Here is a 23,821-nt window from a genome sequence, read left to right on the forward strand (position 1 = left end):
AATTACTCAAAGGCCTAGAAGTGATTAATATAAAATACTTAAAGCATTTTTCAGGTTTTATCAGCATCCACAGATTCAGCTTCTTATTTTTCTCCATATTGACTGAAGAGAGTGAGCCTCCAAGGCTACACATTTGTTTAACAGTGTGCACCTGGGCTTAGATGCAGCACAAGTGCCCGTGCTGGCAAGAAGCCACATACAGAAGTATTTCTGTAGTGCTAAAATAAGGCATTCACAAAGCAATGGCACACATGTGATCTCAGAGTTAAAGCCTTCTGTACTCTCAGCTTTGGTTCCTCCTACAGAGTAAGCTGTTGGAGTCATCACAAGGGTATTTGCAACTTAATAGTACTTCTGTTGTGGTATTAAGATTACTAGATAAGGAGCTCCATTAGATTGAAAAATGCCTCCCTATTTTCATCGAGCTTGCCTTGGGTATACTAACAGCCTGCTGACCCAGCTTGGTGTTATCATCTTGTTTTTGAGAGCAAGAAAACAGAATATAGCAGCTTTTGAAACTTTCCTTACACTGTGAAGACTCATTCTTTCAGCAGCTTCTGTTTATCACCGTGATTCCTCAAGAATCCACAGCCAGCAGATTAGCAGTTTGTCAGTCAGTGATTTACTGGGATAGAGCAAGCACCACATGCTCTCTGCACTCCTCATTCCCAATGCCAGCATGTGAGATCCCACAGCTCCAGACCTCATTTGCTCATTACACAGCTTTAAATGGTCAGGCTCTGAAGAGCAGCAACACAAAGAGAGCAGGGACAATAATCACTGCACTGGTATTTGAAAAGACATCCAGCTCAAAGCATACTTGGAACAATTTGGCTTCTCCGTCTGCCTTTAGCTTTAACACACCAATGGCTAACCCTGCCTCTGAAATCTGCAAAATCTGCACCTGTCAAACTGGCAATGTGCAAATGTGAAAAGGCAGACAGCAGATGTGCAACAGTCAGGGCATCTCCCAGTCCCGGCTAGAAGAGTTGGAAGGCTTCTCCTGCACATCGACCAACTCCCTTCTCCAGCCACCACATTATTTCTGCATGACACAAAGAACTGCGTTATCCAGCAAAAAGGGAAAGAAGCAAAACTGCTTAGTATCTCCCCAAAAGAGCCTCAAAGCCTGTGGTCCTTACATCACAATGAAACTGAAGGCAAACCTTTACCCTAAGCAGGAGTGCCTCGTTAGAACATTTGCATTAGAGTTCAGCACTAATAAACAGACAACGAGAGCACCTGAACTGACATCCAGATACACTGCAGTTGTTTACAAGCTCAGTAGTTTAAGTATTCAGCTCAGTCTTTCATGTATAAAACTCCCACATTTATGATTTGTTTTTCATTTGTGCCATTCAGAATTTTTTTTCATACAAGGTACAAATTCATGAGTCCCATTTCTCATGAAAATTAAACAAAACTGAAACACAGGAATCTGATAGACTCAGCTACAGTAAAAACAGTAGATGGACTGAAGAACCAGTTCTCAATTCTGCTGTCACAGTTTCTCCCAGATCACACACAGCAACAATCCAATTCTGCCTTCTGGCTCAGTGTATCTTTTCCAGAGCCAACAGGTAAAGGAAAGCATTTAAAAATGAGATGAGGGTGTGAAAAAAATCTCCTCTTCCAAATTGCAAGGATGGCTTTGACACAAACACCTACCTGAGGAAAGGGCAAAACCTATTTATGCATGTTGCACTTTGGATTGAGTTGGGAAAGACTAAAGCTATCTTTCCCGTATCTTCTCCCATGTGATGAGAAGGGAAATGCTACAAGCTGAAAGCATAAGCAATTTTGCAATAAAATCTTTGCAGTGCACCAAACCTTGGCATTAAATTGGCAATGTTTCCAGGACACAAGCTATATTCAATCAGATTATGTTGCATTAATCACATTTGCACACAATAAAACCAGTATTTTTCAAGCCTCATTTCCCCTCCTTTTTTATTGAAACCATTTTCAGCAGCCATTGATAATTTCATTATCACTTTCTGGAGAACTCAGAAGCAGCAATGAATTAAGCAGAGGAAAAGCATTCCAAATGAAAGCATCCTGTCTACTGATATTACCTCTTATCTACTTCAGAGACAGAAGATAAACTTTCAACAAGGCTGTAAGTTTTGGAGAAGCAGAGTAGTCACAGAGGAATCTTTTCAAGCACAATTGAGTTTGTAATTCTTACTACCCTCCTCCATCTGCCAACGGCCCAGTGTGAAATTACAGCCAGTTTGGGAACCCCACTGCTTTAGCTCTGCTCCTGTCAAGGGACATCTATCCATCACCTCATTGTGCAGCCTGTCCCATTTAAGAGCTGGTAATGCCAAGGCCTCCTGCATTATTTGGATCCAGATCCAATAATTAAGTGTAGCTCATACTGAGTAGGAAGCAGCCAAATAAAATGCTGTGCTGCATTTCCAAGGGGTGTCACCAACTCCTCAGGCTCAGGTGAGTGTCACAGTGAAGACTCTCCACTGACATACCTTTCTTTTACTTTATGCACTTAGCAATAAACACAAAATGGAGAAGGCTGTGAGTCTTTTGGATGGCATGCAACATTTTCCTTTACCAAAGCATGAGCAGTTTTGACAGCACTGGTGCAAACAGGCAGGCAGAGCAGAATTGTTAGTGACTGTTGATCTTCTGGCTGGATGAATAAGCAGAGATGAATCACTCAGATAATAAATGAAACTACTATTTAGCAAACAAAAAATAACAGCAAAAGGACCTTCAATCTCTCTAATTTAAACAGGAATTGTTCAGTAATTCTCAGTCCTGCCCTGACAGCAAATTCAGCCCTGGGTGTAACGCTGTGGCTTCCCAAGGAGCACCGGAGGGAACTGGCAGGGCCTCGCTCCCAGGCTGGCAGGCAGCAAGGTCAGAGGCAGGGAATGAAGGGCTGCATAACATCACAGAAACTTGTGCTAACCTCCACTAACAGCAAGGGCTGAAATAGCTGGTGACTCCTGCTTGTGTCAACTGCTGCAAGACTTTAAACAGAAACTACTTAACTAAGCACACAAACCACAGTCAACCCCTGCTGCTCCTCCCGCTCCTTCCACTTGCCTCCCAGTAACACCTAGCTTTAAAAAGCATTATTTTATGTACTAAATGTGACTCCCAAACAGACTGAATAGGAAGAGGACAGCCAGTTCCATACATAACACAGATTTCTGAGCCTCTAGTATTGCTGTATCTAGAACATTAACCTAGGGACATTTGGGAGTTTCCAAACACATAAGAGATCTTATTCACTCCATGAGAATACAACAACAATCCTTTATGGGAAAACAAGAAATCTAAAACCTGTGAGAGTTATTTAAATTTGCTTTCATTTTATTTTCCCAGCAGTCAAAATTAATTCTAGATGTAATCACTGCGATTACAAATTCAGCTATTCAAGGTCCATCATTTCTCAGACAAAAAAGCTAAAACCTTTGGGCTCTTCTACACAAAAAGACTTTGTTTGCCCAACCCAACCATTAACAGTATTTCTCAACCCTGTGCAAGGAAAGAGACAAGCACAATTGGGGAAAAGAGGAGTTATTTACAAAAATTTGAAGTTTAACCTAATTTTGGCTTGAAAGCAAACAAAATCACTGTGGAAATGCTGTATCAGGTAGCCTTGAATTCTTTTAAATTCTGAGTTAAATGTTCTTTAATTTAATACTTCTAAGAAGTACTACTCTATAAATTAACACATGAAATTGTACTTTATGTGCAATGTAACATGATGATACTAAAACTGCTCTCAGCTGGCAAGCTGACATTCTCAGACATGCTGGTATTAGAACACGATCGCTGCAGTGTGTGCATGGAGCTGTTACTACACACTTCAAAATGCAAATGCCATGTCCCTACCAAAATTAGATTATTCTAGACAGAAAAGATGGTTATTGTAAGTAGATCTGTGTCCTTAAATTCATAAGGTACAGGAATAAAACTGTCTCAAGCTTCTAAAGTTCAATATACATGAAATGATTCTGAGTTTCCTGGTACAGAACCACCTCCTAAGGAAGACTTCTGGTGCTACCAGTGGTCATTGATTTGGGAAGAAGAAAGAGACAAGACAGGAGTACTTCTTTACAAGACAGGTAATTCAGTGTGTATCAAAATAATCATTCTGAGATGGCAAACATATGACTGTCATCAGTCTATTTCTGATGTGAAAGTACACAACAGAAGGGGATGTCACATACAGATTTTGACAGGGTCAATGACCCTGCCTGCCTTAAGTTGTTGAATAGGAAGATTGTGGTCAGATATTTCAAAAAACTTTATAGAAAAGTAACCTAGCAATGTCTGAAAGTACAAACGCAGAAAACGAGATGAGGAGCTAATGACACTGGAGATGCTTGTGTTCTTTTCTTTGGCCTATTTACGTGTTTTGAATGGTCTCCAAAAGGCTTCTGCTCAGCATGAGCCATCTGGTATGCAGATACCATTTCCAGATGTTAAATTACACATAAACTGGCTTTTTTCTTTTTTTTTCTTTTTTTAATCAAGAGAAGTAGCACGTCCATGCGATGAGGGCGTAAAGGATAATGTGACCAATCAGAAAACACAACAGTCTCACGAATGCACTAACTATAGCACATTACTGTAATACTTCCCTTGTTCGACTTCTTCATTATAACTTCCAATTAATTTATTATAATTGTAATCATATTCTAACACTGCACTCTTTAAAGGCCCTGCAGTGGATAAGTATTTTTTCTTGTATGCAAGCTATAAGTAGCTAATAATGGTCAGATAACAAAAGCCCACATGGAGAGGAAAGGATGACTCTGAGACATAAGAAAACAAACAGGTAATTTCAAAGGTTAATTTCCAGTTTGAGTGGAAAAAAGGGAAATAGTACTTACCAGTCATAATGTTTTTCATCTGCAAAAGGCTCTCCAACCTAATTACATTCTCACAACTCCTAGTGAAATGATCTGCAACTATTATCTCTGTTGTACCATGGAAGAAGTCACAGGATAGCAGCTTACCCCAGAGGGGGCCAGATTTCCAGTTTTCTGCTCAGACCACATCCCATTTATTTTTCTGCCTCACACCCTGTCTCTCAACTCCCCCAAATGAACTGACTTTGCCTGCTCAGCTGGAGCACTGTGATCTTCCAGCCTCAAAGCCCCAGGTTTTTATGTCCCTGGTACTGCTTTAGGATGCTTGGAACATTCACATTTTTTCCTTTCATTAAATCAAGCATCATTTTGTGGATAACAACACATTTGCTATGTGTTTACAGGAACAATGAACATTTGAGTAAAATGAACAGTCAGGTAAATGAGGACAGTGCTGAAGCTGTCCTTCTGTCAGGATGGAAATTAGCAATAAACTTCATGCTCCACACCAGCCCCACTGGGATCACCTGGGTCCTTGGGAAGTGCCACCACTTCCTTTGCAAAAGGCACAGAAGTTGTTTTGCTGTTACTGAAGTGAAACCCACAACTTTTATTTTCTTTTTTTTTAAAGCATTTATTCTTCAACAACTGTTTTTCATGCACCCCTTAAAAGCACTGCCACAAGCTGTCACAGCTGGGAAACACAAACAGAAAGCACGTGCCTGCAGTCATATCCAGCACAGATTAACAATACACTTCATGACTTAAAAAATGTCAAGAACTTTAAACAGATGTATAAATTAGATGGGTAACAACCAAACTTTTTATATGTAACTGCTTCCTTGTAGATAAAAGAACACAAGGAACTGATCTAAATATAAACTGCAATTACCTGCCACAGTCTCCAAAACTGCTCCTTGCAGCTGAACCATGAGCCTACAGAAACCTTCCTGCCCTTCACTTAGCCTCTGACCCCAGCTCTGACCCCCACACTGTCCCAGCCTCATTACTCATCTCTCATTCCTGCTCAGTACACAGTAACCAGATGACCATAGCTGACATACTGCATTAACCTATTATTAGGTGACCCTGACACTCTACCTCACATTTTCTCAGTTCATATACACAACAACTCTAAACTGAAATATTAGTGGTGATAGGGGCTTTTTATCCATAACCTTGGAAGTAGTAACGAGAAATAAGGCAGGATGGTACATGACATCCTCAGTTACAGCCTGTGTGATACTATAACCCAGGAAAATGGAAGTGAACTTTTTATCTCTTCCTTCCTTAAAATACATAACATGAAAGTCTGACCATGAAGAAAATGGTAGCTTTATTTCCTCTCATCAAAAGTCTCAGGGAACTTGCCTGTTGAAAGATGGAGAAGTCATGCAAGCAATTTTATGAAACCAAAAGATCTTATGCAACGTCCAAAAGCTTTTCTGTCACAAAGAATGGGCAAAGCTTTACGAATTAACTTGTTCAGCTGACACAAGGCACTGCCCCTGCCATGCCTCTTCTCAAAATCAGTCACTGATGTGGCTAAACCAGGAAGGGGGAAGAGGAAAACCTATTCAAAAATCACTCTCCCAGGACGAGGAGAACCTGCTGGCCAAAGGTGTAGCCTGCTATATGCACCAAGGATGAAAGAAATCACCTTGTTATTCAAAGCCAAGCATGCACAAGGGGCATTGTCAAAATACAGTGGAATCTAAGGGAGCAGACTCATTAAGCTTTCGTTTTCTCAACACCTATAATCACTTGAAACTGTACCACAGCAACATGGCTTGTGACCAAATATAGCTTGCAGATAACAAATTTAAGGGAAACACCTAAAATGAAAGTGCAAGGAATAGTGAAATATACATTTACTAACAGAAGAAGCACCTATTAACTGGAGTAGCCCAATCAGCTTTTTGCTGGTTTTTGCTCAGCAAGAAGCAATATCTCAAACTAAGTCAGTGTTCAAAAAACTTAAGAAGATACTCACCAGCAAGTGTATAGTCCATATCAAAACCAAAGCACTTTATCTTCTCCATGGCTAAGCTTCTGTTTACAAAGACCCTGAAAAGAGAGAAGAAATATCACCAGAGGTACGAGCATTTTCAAAATACTCACGTTTTAGAACAAACACATTCTGCCACTGTCAGGGTGTCGGGCTTGCATAGGTCAAAATCAGCAAATATACCTGAAAACAGAGTCAAGTCTCAGATTTTGCGAGTTCTCCTGAAGCAAAGCCATGACTTTGCAGAATTATTCTAATTATTGGTATGCTGTCCAAAGACACGCATGCATGCACACACACACGCGGCCTTCCATGTGACCTGCAAACATTCCTAAGAATACAAGTGCAAAATCTCCTGAAGCAGAATGCAGACATCAAAGGATATGAAACTGGAAGCAGTAGATTCAAAGCAATATAATTTGCTTGATTAAAACGAATTATTAGTAAGAGATAAGAAGGAAAAGAAAATAATTTCTGTGAATAAATTCACAGCATTCGCCTCCTATTTGAAACTATATCTGGAAATTCAAAGCAAACCTAAACAGATCCATTTTCACATTTTCACCAATACCATTAAAAACATGTAATAAAGCTCTGAAAAAGAGTAATTGAGAAAAAATTTCATACACAAGATATGCCATTTCTATTGTGAAAAATTTTTATTTATAACTCCTCTGAAACTTGCCAACTGCTATTTTGTAAATTTGACTTTTACCATTAATACTTATTACAAAGAGACTCTAGGCTGAGCTGAATGCTGCCAGACCCTTTTAGATGACAGCATTAATACATTATATCCAATTTAGTTCAAATAAGTAACAGGGTAAAGAAATAGGTCAGAGAATACAACAAAAGCTTTTCTTGCTTCATGTTCCGACGACGACAGTAACTAAGCTGCTTATGTTTCCCCACAACTTTAAAGCATAAAGCAGATCTGTAATTCAACAGGACTTCTTTCCTCTGCCTTATCTGAACTTCAAAAATGAGAGTCAGAACTCATCTGTGGGAGGGAAGCTGAGCGTTTCAACACCCATCTCAGACCGAAATCCCTGCGCCGCTCCAGCTGTGATGCCAAGACAAAATTCTCCCGTAGGAGAAAAGTCCCAGAGCCTTGCTTGTACTCTGATTTCAGCATGTGAAAATTCTCCAAATATTTACTAAGTGCACTGCCCTCAGTGCAGTGATTATCCTCTGAGCAGCGGCATCGGCAGCGCTGCCGGGACGGCAGGACAGCGAGACACAAAGGAGACGGCAAGTGCGGAGCCCTTGCGTGTTCGGGAAGCCGGGAAAGATGGGGGAGCTGGGGGAGCCCCAGGAGGTTCTGCTCGGGGCAGGTGGCAGCATTAGCAGCCCTGTCAATCCGCCCCAGCCCGCGTTTCGCAGCGATCGCGCAGCCCGGTGCTCTTACCTCATCTCCCACCGATGTGCTCCTTGCTCAGCTCGCAGCAGCCTGATTCAGCTACTTGTCTGAATCATATTACAGAACTCCTTTAAAGCTTCCCCGGTACCCATGCAATTTTGCTTGGATCTGATTTGACTTCAGAAGATCATTATGCCTGAACCGAGCCTTAAAGTACTGTATATCTTCTTGGACAGTGTTTTAGAAAACACATCTGTGGCTAATTTAACCAGTCACTGGATATTGTTGTTGTTCCACACAAATCCACTTGGAATACAGTTTCTCTGGCAATAGTGTACTTTCCCTCTAACCTTGCACACTCTCTCTGGGAGTCACTGTTTCCTGGCAAAGTGCCTGCCTTTGACAATGGGGCTTGTCACTAAGGGGCCTTGGAGGTTATAGATGACGCTCTTTTCTAATAGATTTATGTGTTACCTAAAGAAGACAAAGTGATAGGATGAACACTGGAAACCGGCAAAGAAATGCCTTTTGGAAATATGAGATGGGCTCCTAAGTCACTAAAATTCTCTCCTGAAATAGCTGGCTTTTGAGTAGGTGGAGCAAATTATCTGAATCTGCAATCTGAATCCCTGTTTGTCTTTTAACATCGAGACAGCTCTGATTTACAAGAGACCAAGGAGAAGCACTGTTTAGTACTAAATACAGTCTGATACTTTGTATAATGCATATGATTACATGGTGGTGGTGCTGCTGCTGCTGCTGTCAGGAAACATTATTTATTAGCTAATTCAAGCATAATTTCTGATCTCATGTTTGTGCAGCTTGTTCCTGAGAATGCAGAGCTTTAAGAAGGAATAACATACCTCCAGGAGACACCAGCAACATTTTTTGTCTAACCTGCAGAGTCCAGTTCTGCTGTGGCCTTTAGATTTAATCCCTGCAGCACAGTTTTCTGACTGTCTTTACAGGACAGAAGCAAGAAGGGAAATTCAAAGAAGATTACAAGATAATTTCAGAATTGCAGCATTTGGTAAGTTTCCCAAATGAGGACAAAAACCACCAGTACTAAGACACAGCTGAATGCACTCACAAAAAGGGTAATATGACAGTGCCTGTGAAAGGCACAAACAAGGGAGCTGTGACCCAAGAGATCTGTTCCAGTCCAGCCTGCCTGTGTTTAGATGATGACGACACCAAACTGACCAAAAACCATGGAAAGATCACCAAACCTCTGACAGATGTCATCCCTTGCTTTTGTAGTATTTAGAAACGGAACCCAAAACCAGCATACCTTGAGACTGAAGATCTGGAAAAGTTTTCTGAGTAACAAAACAAACAGCACCCACTAGTATATTTTTGTTCCAAAATAAGTCTGTAGGAAAATTACCATAGCAGCACCCTTTGGTAACAGCTGGTGAAGATGCCTCTTTCTCCACCAATTTGCACTTATTGCCTCTGACCTATAAGCTGCACTGGCAGGGTCTAATCACACCCCAGCCTGGCACATTTCAAGGCATGCTACCAACAGATCTGATGTGGTAATTACTTCACCCACCAGTGCTGGAGTGAGACAGAGCAAATATTAAAAAAAGCTAAAGAAGATTATTACACAACATGTTCAGGACAGGAAATGAGAATGCTTTAATCAATTTAAACTTGCATATGCCTTTGCAGATTAAATGCAGACTAAACAGTGGTAAAAAAAAATAAAAAGAGACCATTTTTACTTCTCTTGTGAAGGCCAAGATAGATGTTGGTTTATTTTGTAAGCACTCAGGACCTCAGTTTTAAATCCTGATAAAGAAATCTCCCATGAACAGCACTCTCCTAGGCACAAGGGAGTGAGAAGCTATTTACAAATATTTACTCCCAGAAACTGACCGGCTTAATTCGGGGTTTTACTCCAAGTAGTAAATATCTGCAGTGCCCTAGAAACTAAAATTAAAAGCTGAGATTAAATCTCTAGCACAGTTTCTGGGAAGAGCCAGGTGCTTCTCAGAAGCCGCAGACTTAGCCCATTCCAAAGCTGTTCTTAAATTCTAATTGAAGGTAGACTCAGCCTGGCTACAAGAATACTGATCAAATCATGGGATCACAGAATGGTCTGGGGTCAGAAGGGACCTTCAAGATCATCCCATTCCAACCCCTGCCATGGGCCACCTTCCACCAGGTCAGGTTTCTCCAAGCCCCATTCAAGCTGACATTGTGTCTGCTGGCTACAAAAAGGTAACATCTCCCCAGAACAAATGCTATAGAGAAATTACAAGAGTTGCTTTTGATGACTATAAAGCAACAGCAACCTGAGGGCCCTAAGAACCTCAACCACCTGAGGGAAAAGATCCTCTGGTCATGAAAGGAAAGGATGAAATAACAAGTTTTTTGCAACTCATCCACATGAAGAAAAATCAAAGAAGATTCCAGATTACAAACAGCAGAAATAATGTCAGAATAAGAGGGCAACTAAAATGATCTAACACTTTCAGGCAAGGAAGTTTTGATGTAGAATAATTTCTCCACTTGCCAGAATCAGGAGAAATCACACTCCCCTCCCCTGAATTTGTTTTTTTCCATTTAGAAAATAGTAACTTCAACTGGAAGCGCTGAAGTTAAAATTTAAGCTGTTCTAAAAACTTCACAGCACTGGGCAGTAAGACAAAACAAACTGCAGGCACAGCATGAGAACAGCCTCTGCATTCCCTGTGCTGAGGCAGAGGTGAGTATTGCCTAAACCCAGCTGCACACCTGTATGCACCCAGAGCATCTCCTGAAACAGGACACTGCCCTTCCCTTGCCTGCATCTTTTCCTCCTGATGAAAACACAAGCTTTCCATTTCTGCTCTGAGGAATATCCCTGCTCTGAGGAATATCCTGCATTCTGGGCTCCCTGTCAGTGTGGCTGGGGTGACACAAGGTGTGGAGCATGTGGGGAAGGCTCAGGATGTGGTTCCAGGGAGCACATCCCAGCTCCAGGGGCTCTCTGAGCACAGCTGGGACTGGGGAGCAGCGCCTGGACTTGGGGTGGCTGAGCCTGGCACAGATCCCACCTCTGGAAAATCAGACCCGAGGAGCTGTTTTAGGGAAACCTCAAAGCATGTTTCCTCCCTAATGAGTCCTTCCTCAAAGATTAAACCCTGCAGCTGGGCCACAGCAGAAGGCTCTCAATGACTACAGTATTTATTTTCTTTTTGAGCTCTGCGGATTGTGCTGGGTAAGAGAAAAATGTGTTGTATTGAAGGAAGAAGGAACTGCTGAGCATGCAGCAGGGAAGCCACACAGCCCTGATAGCCACAACTCTGCAATTCACAGTCCTTTATAACTTTACAGAAGTACTGGTCTTGGTTTTGTTACTGTTCTTGTCAATCAACTCTGAAGCAGGAACCTAAATCCCAACTCTTCTCAAGTAATACTGGAGAGGAGCAAACACAGAGAAGGAGAAATGTTTATATTTTATTTGTGCAAAACCTCTAAAGAATTGCATGCCCTGAATGAAATTTGCGTGCATAACAGTCTTGTAGTTTGACCAGCAAAATAAACAAAATGCAGAACTTTACAATTAAGGAGGAACTTGGCACATGGCTCACAATTCCTCATAGCAAAGAAATTAAAATGAACAATGTGAGGCAAGGTTTCTGGAACAGAGCACTTCATAATAATTTTCCAAATGTGTCTAGAAATACCTTGCAGCAATTAGCATTTTTCTGGGCAGTGTGTTTCACTGGAAATTAAATAAATACAAAGAAAATTGCAACACTGCTGAGTGGAACAGCAAATACAGTGGGAGCTGGCTAAGCATGACCTACATGTGTGTTTAAAAGAGCCTGTGGTAGACAGTTGGGCTTGAGCCAGCCACAAAACAGGGACTAACTGGCCAGAAGGCTCAGATTCCCTCTTACTCAGGGTTTAGGAACTTTGGTTAATCTTTGCTTTATGGACAACTTCCATTTTTTAATAAGCTAGAAGATTTAAAAAGAAATAATGGCAACTAAATGGATTAGCTTTTAACAGTCTCCCACGCCCAAGGTCCCTGTGGCCTCTTTAAAAAGGTGAATAATGAAATAAACATCTCTCTACTGTTATGACAACTCAGTGTTCTCAGTATGACCAGCCAGTCCCAGATGTGATCTGCTTGGGGATTTGTGTCACTGCATGACATTGTAGTTCTGGTCTCAGGTGACTTCCACCAGCAGCAGCAAAGTTCCCCACTGACCTTATTTACCTGGTACAAAGCATGTGAGCAATCTTAAGATGACACTACCATATCACCCAAATGTCTCATCTTTGGGTGCTGCATGTTTTGGTAGGTGCCTTAGAGAAGAAATAAATTGCTTTAAATTTTTTAAACCAATGAAATTGTTCTTTGCTAAGTCCTGCCTCTTTAGTAATTCCATATACTATTTTTTATCATACCATTTTGGTTTTATTTTTTAATTCTATTTTATTCCTTCTTCAACCAAAGATGAACATTCTGAATATTTGTAATTGTATTTAGAGATAGTATTTGGGCTTGAGATAACTTTAGGGGATGAAATAGCATCAGACAGGGGAAACAAAAGAAGGGCATAAAATTTTCCTGGCCACTTCTAATAACATTTCTAATGTCCCAAAACTTCACAAGTCTAACTGTCCTTGCACAGTTATAGTGACATTAAACTGGAAAACCCAGTAATGACTGGATTCAAAGCCTGATGAGGCTGTATCCAGAAACACAGCCATGAGCACTTCCCTCTGATTCTGCAGCAATCAGATGCAAAGAGAGAGCCTTGGCCATTTCTGTTTTCATTGTTTGGGTTTTCTTCCCAGGCAACAGCAAAGTGCCAAGAAGCTCACATATGGATTCCATCCCAAAATAACACTTGTCTGCTCCCTGAAACTATTAAAGCTAAGGATCATGGGACATTTAAAATGTAATTTCTTCATTATTAATTTGGCAAGTGGTGTGCTTTTTTGTAAACTCACCCATTCTATGGACTGGACACAGTCCCCCTCCCTCCTCCAGGGTCTAAAGCACTAAACAAAGCAGAGAGAGCCACAGGCTGCCCTCTGTCACACAGATGCCACCACACAGGTCCCAGGGGACACCAGGACAGACCATGGCCAGCAGAGCCTCCAGAGCTGCCCAGCACATGGGAACACCACACATGGCCTGTCCAGTTGTGTTCCATGCAAAGAGCACTTTCAGACTGCTAAAGATTTGTTCTGGTTTTCCACCTCAGTGAACTGATCATTTTGAAGGGACTTTAAATATAACTCACCTAAACAGATAGACAGTTTCAAGTCTCACAGCCTTGTTTATACAACATTTCCACCTGTTTGCAATCACTGATGATCCAGTAACAATTAAGTAAAGAAACAAAATTAGCAGTGAATAGCCCAGAGTCTACAAATTTAAACAAGCTAAAGTACATCTTTAATCCATGAAATCAAAACAACCAATTGGCAATCCTTTTGCTTTGTCATTATAAAAGCATATACTAGTTTTAAATCCAGAATCTCAGTGTATAGTAACAGCTAAAATCACTTATATCACCACCATAAGGTGCTCTGAAAGCAAACTGAAGTACAAAACTATGAAGCAACTTACTTAATACTCTATCAGCAGTCAGCAGGAGAATTAGGATTAGGAATCATGTTGCCACACACCCTGCACTAGCCAGTAAACAAGAGAGCAAGAAAAAACCCCAACAGTTAAAACAACGACAGAAACCCCACATTCAGGATGAGAAGTCTCAAATTATTCTGGTGCAAAATGGTAGAAGCATCCCAAAGCCAGTATGTTTAACAAAAATGCCATTTCAGCCTTACTGCTCTGTTAAGCCAAAACCACAGATAAATAAATATAAGTGCAAATACCTGTTTCCTGGATCTTGGTAACTGTCAGTAACAAGAGTGGATGGAACACCAACTTTTTCCATTATTTGCTTTAACTAGATGGGGTTGCTATTTAAACCCTAAAGAGCTATGTGAGATAATCCAGAGGGTGCCTAGAAGTGCTCACTCCAAGTTAAAAAATAGACACTAGGGCAATTTGGTGGCTCAGAGTCAACCTAGTTCTTGCCTAATTACAATCCCATTAAATGACAGTGCTCCTCCAGAAAAGTGATCTGGAGATTATCCTCTACCCGGAAAAGTCAACAAGCAGCACACGAGGGAGGCGGCCTCACCACCACAAACACCAGGGAAAAGCCTCCCAAGAACTGCACATCCATTTTATTTCTGAATTAAAATCTGTGTTGCCAATAGCACAGTAATGCAGTATCCTCTTACCAGTGACCTCTGCTAGAGAATGAGTAACATGCAGCTTGCATATTAATTCATCCTCAGACCTCACCTCCGACAGGCGCCAGCAGTGTTGTGTAACAAGGTCTGACAGCAACACCAGCCAACCAAGAGCTTTCATCAAAGTTGGCAGAAATTCCCTGAAGATAAAACCCCACCACTTCTCCTCCCCAACAGATTCTTCTGATTCTATAGCTATAAAAATTTGATTCTGAACATTCTTGCCCATGGCATTCAGATATGATTACGATATAGTCATTATACTCTGAGTCAGTATGCACTACACCAGTTAAACCAGTCTCAACTGGGACTTCTGCCAACAATTATTATATGTTGAACATCCATCAATTATGATACAATTAGAAGTGCAGCACCTGAAAAAACAAATTCCAAGTAAGAATGAACACTGTAAACTATAACTATTAGAGTGGTATCTTCAGAGGTAATTTTTTAAAAGTTTTTTAAAGGTTTAATGGTCACAAGAACATTATATTTATTTTTAAAGGTAAACTATTTTGCTTTTGGAAGCTTTTCCCCTTATTTTGTCTGAATTCATTTACAATTCAAGCATATCAAATCTGGTGTACTTCATGGGAACAAGAATGATTGGCCTAGGTATCTCCACCAGGATTTAAGTAAGCATGAAGCAAACAAACAGTGAAACAAGTTTTTTAAATTTCACACTTCAGAACAATAAGAATTCCTAGCAGCATTTAGAAAATCTGCTGAATTTGAGCTCAACTAGGCTTTCAACACAGTAACAAAAGCTAGTCCCACTTATTCTCATCTGTAAATGTGGTGTAGCAGCCAAGCTGCTCCAGCCTTTCAGACTGGGCCTATAAAATAACTTTGACCAGCTTTAAGGTAAGAAAAACATAATAGGTTAAAATGCAATGTTCTTATTGGTTTTGTTTCTAAGTCACTTTAGATTTATGTTTTCAAGAATTCTTCCTTTAGCTGCTGGAGTAAGGGAAAAAAAAAGAGACAGAAAAAAAAAAGAAGAAAGAGAAAATAATCTCGACAATGACACCATGTATTTTCTATTTCTCTTTTTCATAAAATTTACAGTGCTTCAGCAAAGAAGCAGAAGAGAGTCAGAGCATACCTGGACCTTAGTGAAACAAATTCACATCCTACAACTCCTGGCTGTGACCAGCACATGTATTCTGCATATAAAGCATTAATAAAACACTAAAAAATATAATATCAAACACCAAGGGGAAATAACTTCAGTCATACTTTATCATGTCAAGTTTGCACTTTTTAAAGTAACATCACATCTGTTAACACTACGGCCATGAAAAGTACCAGAAATAGAAATCTGACAACACTGCCTCTGGAATGAAGTTGTTTCAGATTCTCACAATACTGGATTATCAAAATAACTCCCATGAAACTGGTATACCAAAGCCATTAATAGCACAGATTTATACTGCAGTCTTGGCATCAGGTTCTCTCATTCTCTCCCATTCCCTCCCTCTCTCTCCCTTTGAAAGAGGATAGCAATTCCAAAACAAAAACGTGCCTCTCCTTAATATTGTGCTTCCCTAGTATTTCCAATGTTGTGCTTCCCATAAAAATCTGAGATGCTAGCAGCATTTCTGCTCAGTATGTTTTGCCTAAGACATTTCTAAAACACGTACCTAAACTTTACCACAGACTAATTTTGGGCCACCAGATCCCAGCTCCTAGTGGGAAGCCCTCCTTTATGTGACTGCACTCCCATCTTCCATAAGGAAATTCTTTCTGAAAGTAAGGATTTCTTACACAAGTAAGGGTAAACATGATGAGGACTTGAATGTATGAACTCTTAAAGACAAGCACAGCTTCCTTTGGATCCTGTACAACATTAAGCAAACTGTCAGCATTTAAACATAAAAAATGTTAAGGAAATACTTAGGAAAAAATATAGGTATGACTCTGACTTGACTTCCATCAATCTGACTCAGGAGTAACACAGCTGAAGTTTTAAATAAATTTATGACACAAAGGTAAACCTGTCAATGACTGCAACAAGGTGAAGATTTTTTGACAGGGAATGGTATAAAATCTCTCTCTTCTTACATGCTATATATAGTTACATTCATTAAATGTAACTGTATCTGTCCATATCTGACAGACCAGCTGACAGAGAGATTCAAATAATGCCACCACTTAGGACATGTTGCTCAAACATATTCACTGGAAATTGGAAAGCTTTGGAAATGCATCACAGGATCCATCACTTAGCCCTGGACACTGCAACTTGCACAACCTGGCCAATCATATGATGCACTGAGGCATTTTTCTCAAATTAGATTCCATTTGGAGAATCAAAGGATATCTAACACTTCCAAAACACTTCCCCAGAAATACCACCAATGTGAATCACAAATGCAACGTGGCATTTAAGCATGAGGTTAAATGTTTCTGTTTCTACATCAGACATACATTTCCCCTTCTGCTGAATATCCTCTCATCATCACACTGTATGACTTCTCAAAATAACGAAGCTAAACTTTGAAGATACACCTCCCACAAACAGAATACTGACAATTACTAGATACTGTTGTTTTTAACTCTGTAGCAGTCCAGACATCTGATAAGGATACAGACTTCATCCCACTTTTATGCTCTATGCTTGGAACCTTGAGAGCTGTGGCCTAAATTCTTGGATCGGCCAAACCTCCAATGTGATCTTGTAAAAACAACCTAGTGCCTGCAGTTTGATTCTCAAACTATAAACTGAGTGATAACATTCCTTTTATTTTGAACTCTGATGGATTTAGGTACACCTAACAGTGAAAAGGCTGGGCCCTTGCCTAGTGCTCCTGCATGCTCCTGTGGTCACACAGTTAATCACACCAGGTGTAATTCTCAAACAATTTCTGATGCCATTTGATTTCTTGCTTATTCATATTTGTACATTCCAGTGTCTAAGGCTCTGCTCTCCCAGCGTGCACTGCAATAATTATTATAAAACCTCTGCCACTGATTATTTATTGACTTGAAAGCTTCTATCCAGAATCTGACTTTAATTAATCTTTTGACTGCAATAAGAAGCACATCATCACTCACTCTAGTACATGCATCTCAATTCAGAGTTTTGCAAACTCCTACAGGCCAATACTCCACCATGTTCTAAGCTCTCTTCTACCAACTTCTACGAGGAAGGTAAGAACAACCTTCCTGTTTTACTAACAAGCCAAAAAACCCCAAGAAACGTGGGGTTTATGTTCAGTTTTGGAGCTCCAGGGACGCCTTACCGGTGATAGGCTTCCCGGCGGTACTTTTTCAGAGCGTGCCCATCCATGTTCGCAGGGAGATCTGCTGCATTCTGCAGTCGGTCGCTCCATGAGGTTGTCATCTTCAAATGCTTACTTATTTCTGAAAGAGATAGAAAAGAAAAACTTGCTTAAGCTCAAAGCTTGTTTTGCCAGGTACCTTGCAAGACTTCCTGAGTGGCCCGACCTGAGTATGCAGGTCAAGTAAGATGCTGCTCTTTGAGATGTTAAAACAGAGAGCTGGGAAGGCTGTTTTATATGGCTGCAAAGACATTCCTATCTATTGTGGTGAAAAATGCCTTTATAAACAGAGACCTTGTTTTCATTGCTGAAAAGGGGTATTTTTTGATGCTAGAGTTACCAATATGCATTACCTGTAGGTGATAGAAAATCCTCAATACATGAGATAAATTCAGCAGTGTAAACTGTACAAGCCCCACTGGGACTGACCTTGCCACTTTTACCACAGAGTGAAAACAAAGAGCCTTGTCCCTGGCCATTTGATCTCTAAGCAAAGACAAAGCTTCAAACTGATGCTAAATTAGCAGAAACAATTGGAAGGAAAGTAGAAAGATGATCCTTTGTCCTCTGCAGGTCAGACACATTCAGGCAGAGCAAGAACGCACTGCAAACCTGTAACCCGAGCGATGCAAATATTCACCAGCAGATCCTCACAAACACGAGCACCCCTTCTCAAGTGCTGGCTGTCACCACCCAACCACAGACAGTCCTTCTCATCAGGAGGGCCCTGCTATGAGGAAAGAGGGGCACCTTTCCCAATTTTGTTGTTAGCACGCCTGGTGTAACCTACACAACTGCTGGAGTGCAGGTCTTGGCTTGTTTGCTCTTCTTAAAAGAAACAAAAACACCCACAAACTACATGGGTAATGATATAGCAACTACATCTGGACACCTCTAAAATATGACTGCATTCATTTTACAGGAGGGAATTTATTGATTCCAGTGAAGAAGAGAGCAGAGTAAGTGTTCAAACCAGTGCTAGAAGTCACAGTGCTCTCAGTGTCACATGCATGCCCCTCAAGGAAATGCGTATAATTACTTAATTTTAAATTCTATTAAATAGCAACAATTCCAATTGTCACAGCACTTCTTAGTATATTTACCTACTATCTGCTGGTCATAAACATCAGAGAGTACAAACCCTTGCTGTACTCAGAGAGCAGACAGCCTGTCTGTAAAAAATACGTTCCTCCTCCTCCTCCAGCATTCTCCCAGTTACTATAACCAAGGTTTACAAATGCATCTTCTGCCACATCCAAAAGGTCACCAAATCCAGGCCCTGGCAGGCAGCCCAAGAGACTGCATGCCACTGCTGAGAGCTCTCCCCCTGAATTCCCTGCCACACACCCAGGAGAGGAGGTCACCACAGCGAGAGGCTGATGGGCCATTCCAGCCAGCCACAGCTTCCACAACAGGGCATGCAGGGAGAATCAGCTTCCAAAATAGCCCCAGCCACAGCCACCAAGGGCTTTACAAGCAATTACCAGCTATCTATTTGAGCCGTGCCCAAAGGCAGACAGAAGGCACACAGGACACAGAAGTGAACGCCCCTCGGGCACCGACCTGCTCCCATTTCACTGGGAAGGGAGGGCACTGCCTGCAGCAAGGCTGCTCAGGGACAGCAGGGCTGCTCAGGAGAGGAGCAGTGCTCCTGCAAGGGTCACAGACCTAGCCAAGGCATGCAGCAGAGGGAGTGAGCTGGGAACACCCCAAGTCTGCAAACCACAGCAAGGGCTTGTGCTCTCTGAGGGTGGAAAAGCAGCCTCTCCATGGACATTTCAAGATGGTCCAGATCTTGGTCTATTTTGAAGCTACTAGCCTAGAGCTCTAGATTTGGGTCCAAGAGACACACTCACTGAAGGCCTCTAAAAGGCACATTAAAAAGCTCTGAAAAGACACTTGCATGGCTAGCCTTAGGACTGTTAGACAGCTCTGGGTCTAGATCTTCCAAACAAGTTCAAATCCAAGCTTCCTGCTGTTTAGAAGGGCTACACCACTCTGCTCACCCAGCCAGACACACAGCAAGATTCAAACATTTACACCCACAGACTACGCCAGAGACATCGTGTTCTGCCAGCCTCTTCCCATTTCCTCTGCTTCCATCCCCACACCAGCACATCACATGCTGACACAGGTACTGGGCTAGGACTGCTTCCAGAGGCCATCCATGCCAGACAGTACACACCGACAGCATCCTACAAAATATCCTCAAATCCAGATGGCAGAAGGATTTTAGCAGGCTACCTTTGTAAAATCCATTCTAATATAAGGAATCAGTGAAGCAGTTTGAGCTCCTATGTGATGAAACCCTCCTGTACAGTATGAGAAACCAGATAGCATCATTTCATGTGTGTTGGGATTCAAAAAGCTGAGACTTGAGGAAGCCACAAAAATCTGAGTTTCCATAATTAAGCAAAGAAGGCCTGACTTATTTTAATAATCCAGCAGTATTTTGCTGTAGATGCAATCAACACAGTTTGCAGGCACAACAAGGTTTGTAGACAGAGACAGTATCTTTTATTAGACCAACTGGTACGGCTGGAAAAAATAGACAGGCTCTTGGGTACACAAGCTTGCAAGTTTTCAAATTCTAAAGATTCTTCTAATGAAAAATATTACCTCTACCATCAGGCTTTGCCTTGATTTATTAAAATATTTCTTCTAATGTTCACATAGCATTAAGTAGCAAAAAAATATGCTGAAGGTTTCTATTACACGTACTCAAAGGCAGGCTTACAGCTTAGCAGGCTCCACTGACACTGTGACAACAGCTTGCTGCCCTGAAACAAAACAGTGACAACTGACAAAATATATTGCGAGGGACCTTCGCCATCCCAAAGTCTTACTCATGCAAAAAGCCTCACAGACTTCACTGAAATTGTTCTGTGCTTCAAAGGCATAAAAAACAGCCTGCTTGCGTGGGTAAGAAACCTGGGACCTGGTCCCTGAATACAAATTCCCTCTTCCAAATAGACAGGAAAAATAGGAAGGACAGAATCACTCCATAGACTTGTAAGCCCCTGGAATAAACATCTAGGAGAGCAGGCAGACAGCCGGGCAGGATTCTCAACTCCAAGAACTGAAATATGATGCATCTTTCTTTAGTTACAAATCTATTTTTGAAATCAATAATCTGTAAATAGCTTCACATAAAAATAGAAATCTTTACATAGATAAAGCCTGTCAGAACACATCCCCATAATTTATTGCAAACATGCTCCTTGCTTGTGCTGTCTTAATTAAACATCTGATACCATTTATGGTACAGGATTCCTTTTGAAAAGGTATTTAGATCTCAGCTGCAAAGCTTTGATACAGAGTTGTTGCCCAGCACATATGCTTTGGTCCAAAAGAACGTGAGATTTTTAGCATACATTTTGAATTAAGTCCATTTGTCAGATTTTAGATGATTTAAAGTATTGTCCATAGTGTATTCTTTCAAACAAAAGAAATATAAATTAAATAAAATGTTCCAAAGCATTTGCCTTCAAGTTTTACTATTACTTTTTAAATCTTTTTCAGGCAGCCAATAGTTAGAAATTTCTGCACCTGATAATATCCGACATGCTCATGCTAAATGCACTGATTGCCTCTCTTTTTTTTCCTGAGTTCGTCTTGACACTTTGATGATGCAGTGCCAAATCAGAGGCACACACACGAAAAGAGAGATGAACAAAACTCTGGTGACAATCCCACAGTTTCCAGGATATTCTCCGAGAGCTTACACAGCCGAAAACAAAAGCATCCCTAGCAGGAGCCAAGGTTGTAGCGTACTCACACTGACTCACCGTGCTCTACATCTGCCTCTGCTCACACATTATACCTTGGCAGCACAGCCCACACACGGTGGAGAGCGAGCAGAGGGAAAATCACCACGCCCAGGGCCCTCAGGAGCTCAGCAGCTCCGTGTCTAGCCGGAGCTGTGGGAGGACAGACGAGTCTGTGACACCCCTGCCAAGCCTGGAGCAGCTCCTGGCTCCCTGCTGCAGCGCTGCTCCATCTCAAAGTGCTCTGTGGGGGTCTCAGCAAGGGAGCAGCAAACCACCCTAAAATCCTAAATCCCTGCAAAAAGCAAAGGGAGCAGGAATAGGGCTGGTTTGTTGGTGACTCATGTTGAATTCCTGGTCTGGGTCATGACAAAGCCTCACGAATAGGGCAGGGGAGGGGAAAAGCGACGTCTTCTGTCCATGTAAGGGTGGTTAGGAAAAGCAAGTGACTCACTTTCTAGGAGCAGTACACTCCCTTCACTGAGCGCAGAAGTAGCTTGCACCTTGATCAGGCTAGGCACTTGGGACAGCGAGCACTGCAGGAGGTGAAATCCACCCAGGTTAGCATCACATCTCCTGATCCTCTGGGAGGGACAGTGAAAGGAGGCCAGGACTGTGTCATCCCCCTCAATGGCACCTCCCAGTGCCACTGTGCCAGCAGGGGCTGGGCAGGCTCCTGGCCTCACCAGGAGTGCCATTCTCACACCTGCCATCCCAAAGCACTTCGCCAGCTCCCACTCACATAATGCATTTAGTCAGCTAGGGACAGCAAGGCCCAGTGAAGGTTATAACACAGAGCAAGTGGGAAGCAAATGCAGAAGCACTAATTCCTCCGTCCCTGTGCAAAAGTCAGTCTGAGTTCCTAGCGCTGTCAGGATAAATCACAGATACACTGCATGTTCCTAGCACAGTATACTTTTACACAAATTCAAATTTCAGTACTTAGCATCAACTGGCAGACACAGAGAGGTCACCCTGTACTGAGAAGGCACAGAGCAGCAGGCTTCTGATGGGCTCCAAGACACAGGGGTTGCACGGATGCATGGGTGCCAAATGATGCTCTGATTTTATTCTGAACTGCAGCTCTACACACTAGCTGTAAGTTCACATAGCTCCTTCCCTCTCCCCCACAGCCCTGGGATAACAATTCAAACCACTCTTGTCTTTCACTGCCAACACTTCTGCTTGATGGCCAAAGGCAAACTGTTTCCAAAAGGTGTTTTTAATTAGCAATGCTTTCAGAAAATTAATATGTCCATGATTTGAGAGATAAGCAATGATGCTTGTAAATTTCTAAATCAGAAAATTGACCTTTTTTCCCTCCCTTCCTTGGGCCTAAAGTTAAATTCTTCACTTGAAGATCTTCCACTTCTGTGTGGTTGCCTATCTGACAGCAAGGCTTCACGTTCATTATGGCAGGACAGGCAAAACACATCCTTCATATGAGAAAATTAAATTACTTCCAAGAGACACTTCAAAGCGTACTCTCACCTCATGGTAATTGAGGTTGGCTTTAAGCAGGATAATTCTGTATACTGATTACAGGGTATTAAAGAGGTAGAGAGCTGCTGTTAAGAACCTGTTAAGGTTAACCACAGATGTGTAGTGAGCTTACAGGTGCCACTTGTGGTATCCAAAGATCCACTGGATTACATTAGATTGATAACACTCCCCTTGCTCCATGGATCACACTAAACCTCCTAGCTCCAAGCATACTGGCTCTGACTCTTCCTACAGGAAGGGGGTAGCAGTTACTCTTGGACACCACCACAGGGCTTACATCATGAAGCTGCTTTTTCAAGAGTGTGCTTTTGGTGAAATTGGTAAAGCATTCCTAGTTGTACATTCATTTGACTATGGTCTGACTGGTAGACAATGGTAACTCATGGACTACTTCTGAACAGGTAAGATATAAGAAAGGAGAATTCTACTCATCCCATTTATTATGGTATTTGATCTAATTTCAGGCTGAATTTTATCTGTTTTAAAACCAGATGCTAAAGTAACGTCTGTGTATCAGATACACTGTAAAATATATTTAACAAAATCCTGCTTATGTTACATGGATTTTTAAATCAAATTTTTCTACTGACAACCATACCCACAGAGTGGCTGTGCATTTCCTAGACCTCCAGCAATACTCCAGGACCTCAATGCATTAGGTCCTAAACCCCAGAAGTACATTAATTTGGAGTTTCTTCTCGTGCCCATCCATTTCTATCCAAGGAGTTCTATTCTTTAAGCAATTCCAAGCAGCACTAGTTCATTAAAATATTTTA

The 23,821-nt window shown here is 41.5% G+C and overlaps 1 protein-coding gene across 2 annotated transcripts in view; it reads right to left on the bottom strand.

Moving 5' to 3' along the window:
- NT5C2 (5'-nucleotidase, cytosolic II) overlaps positions 1–23,821 on the bottom strand; it is a 59,211-nt gene that overhangs the window by 23,741 nt on the left and 11,649 nt on the right. For both annotated transcript variants that reach the window (XM_058810267.1, XM_058810268.1), the window contains exons 2-3: positions 17,737–17,857; positions 6,841–6,914 (exon numbers count right to left, since the gene is read on the bottom strand). In XM_058810267.1, coding sequence (XP_058666250.1) covers positions 6,841–6,914; positions 17,737–17,837 — 175 coding nt within the window. In that variant the 5' untranslated portion in view covers positions 17,838–17,857. The remainder of the gene's footprint in view (positions 1–6,840; positions 6,915–17,736; positions 17,858–23,821) is intronic.

This window comes from Ammospiza caudacuta, chromosome 9 (genome assembly GCF_027887145.1).
Source record: "Ammospiza caudacuta isolate bAmmCau1 chromosome 9, bAmmCau1.pri, whole genome shotgun sequence".
Classification (NCBI taxonomy): Eukaryota; Metazoa; Chordata; class Aves; order Passeriformes; family Passerellidae; genus Ammospiza; species Ammospiza caudacuta.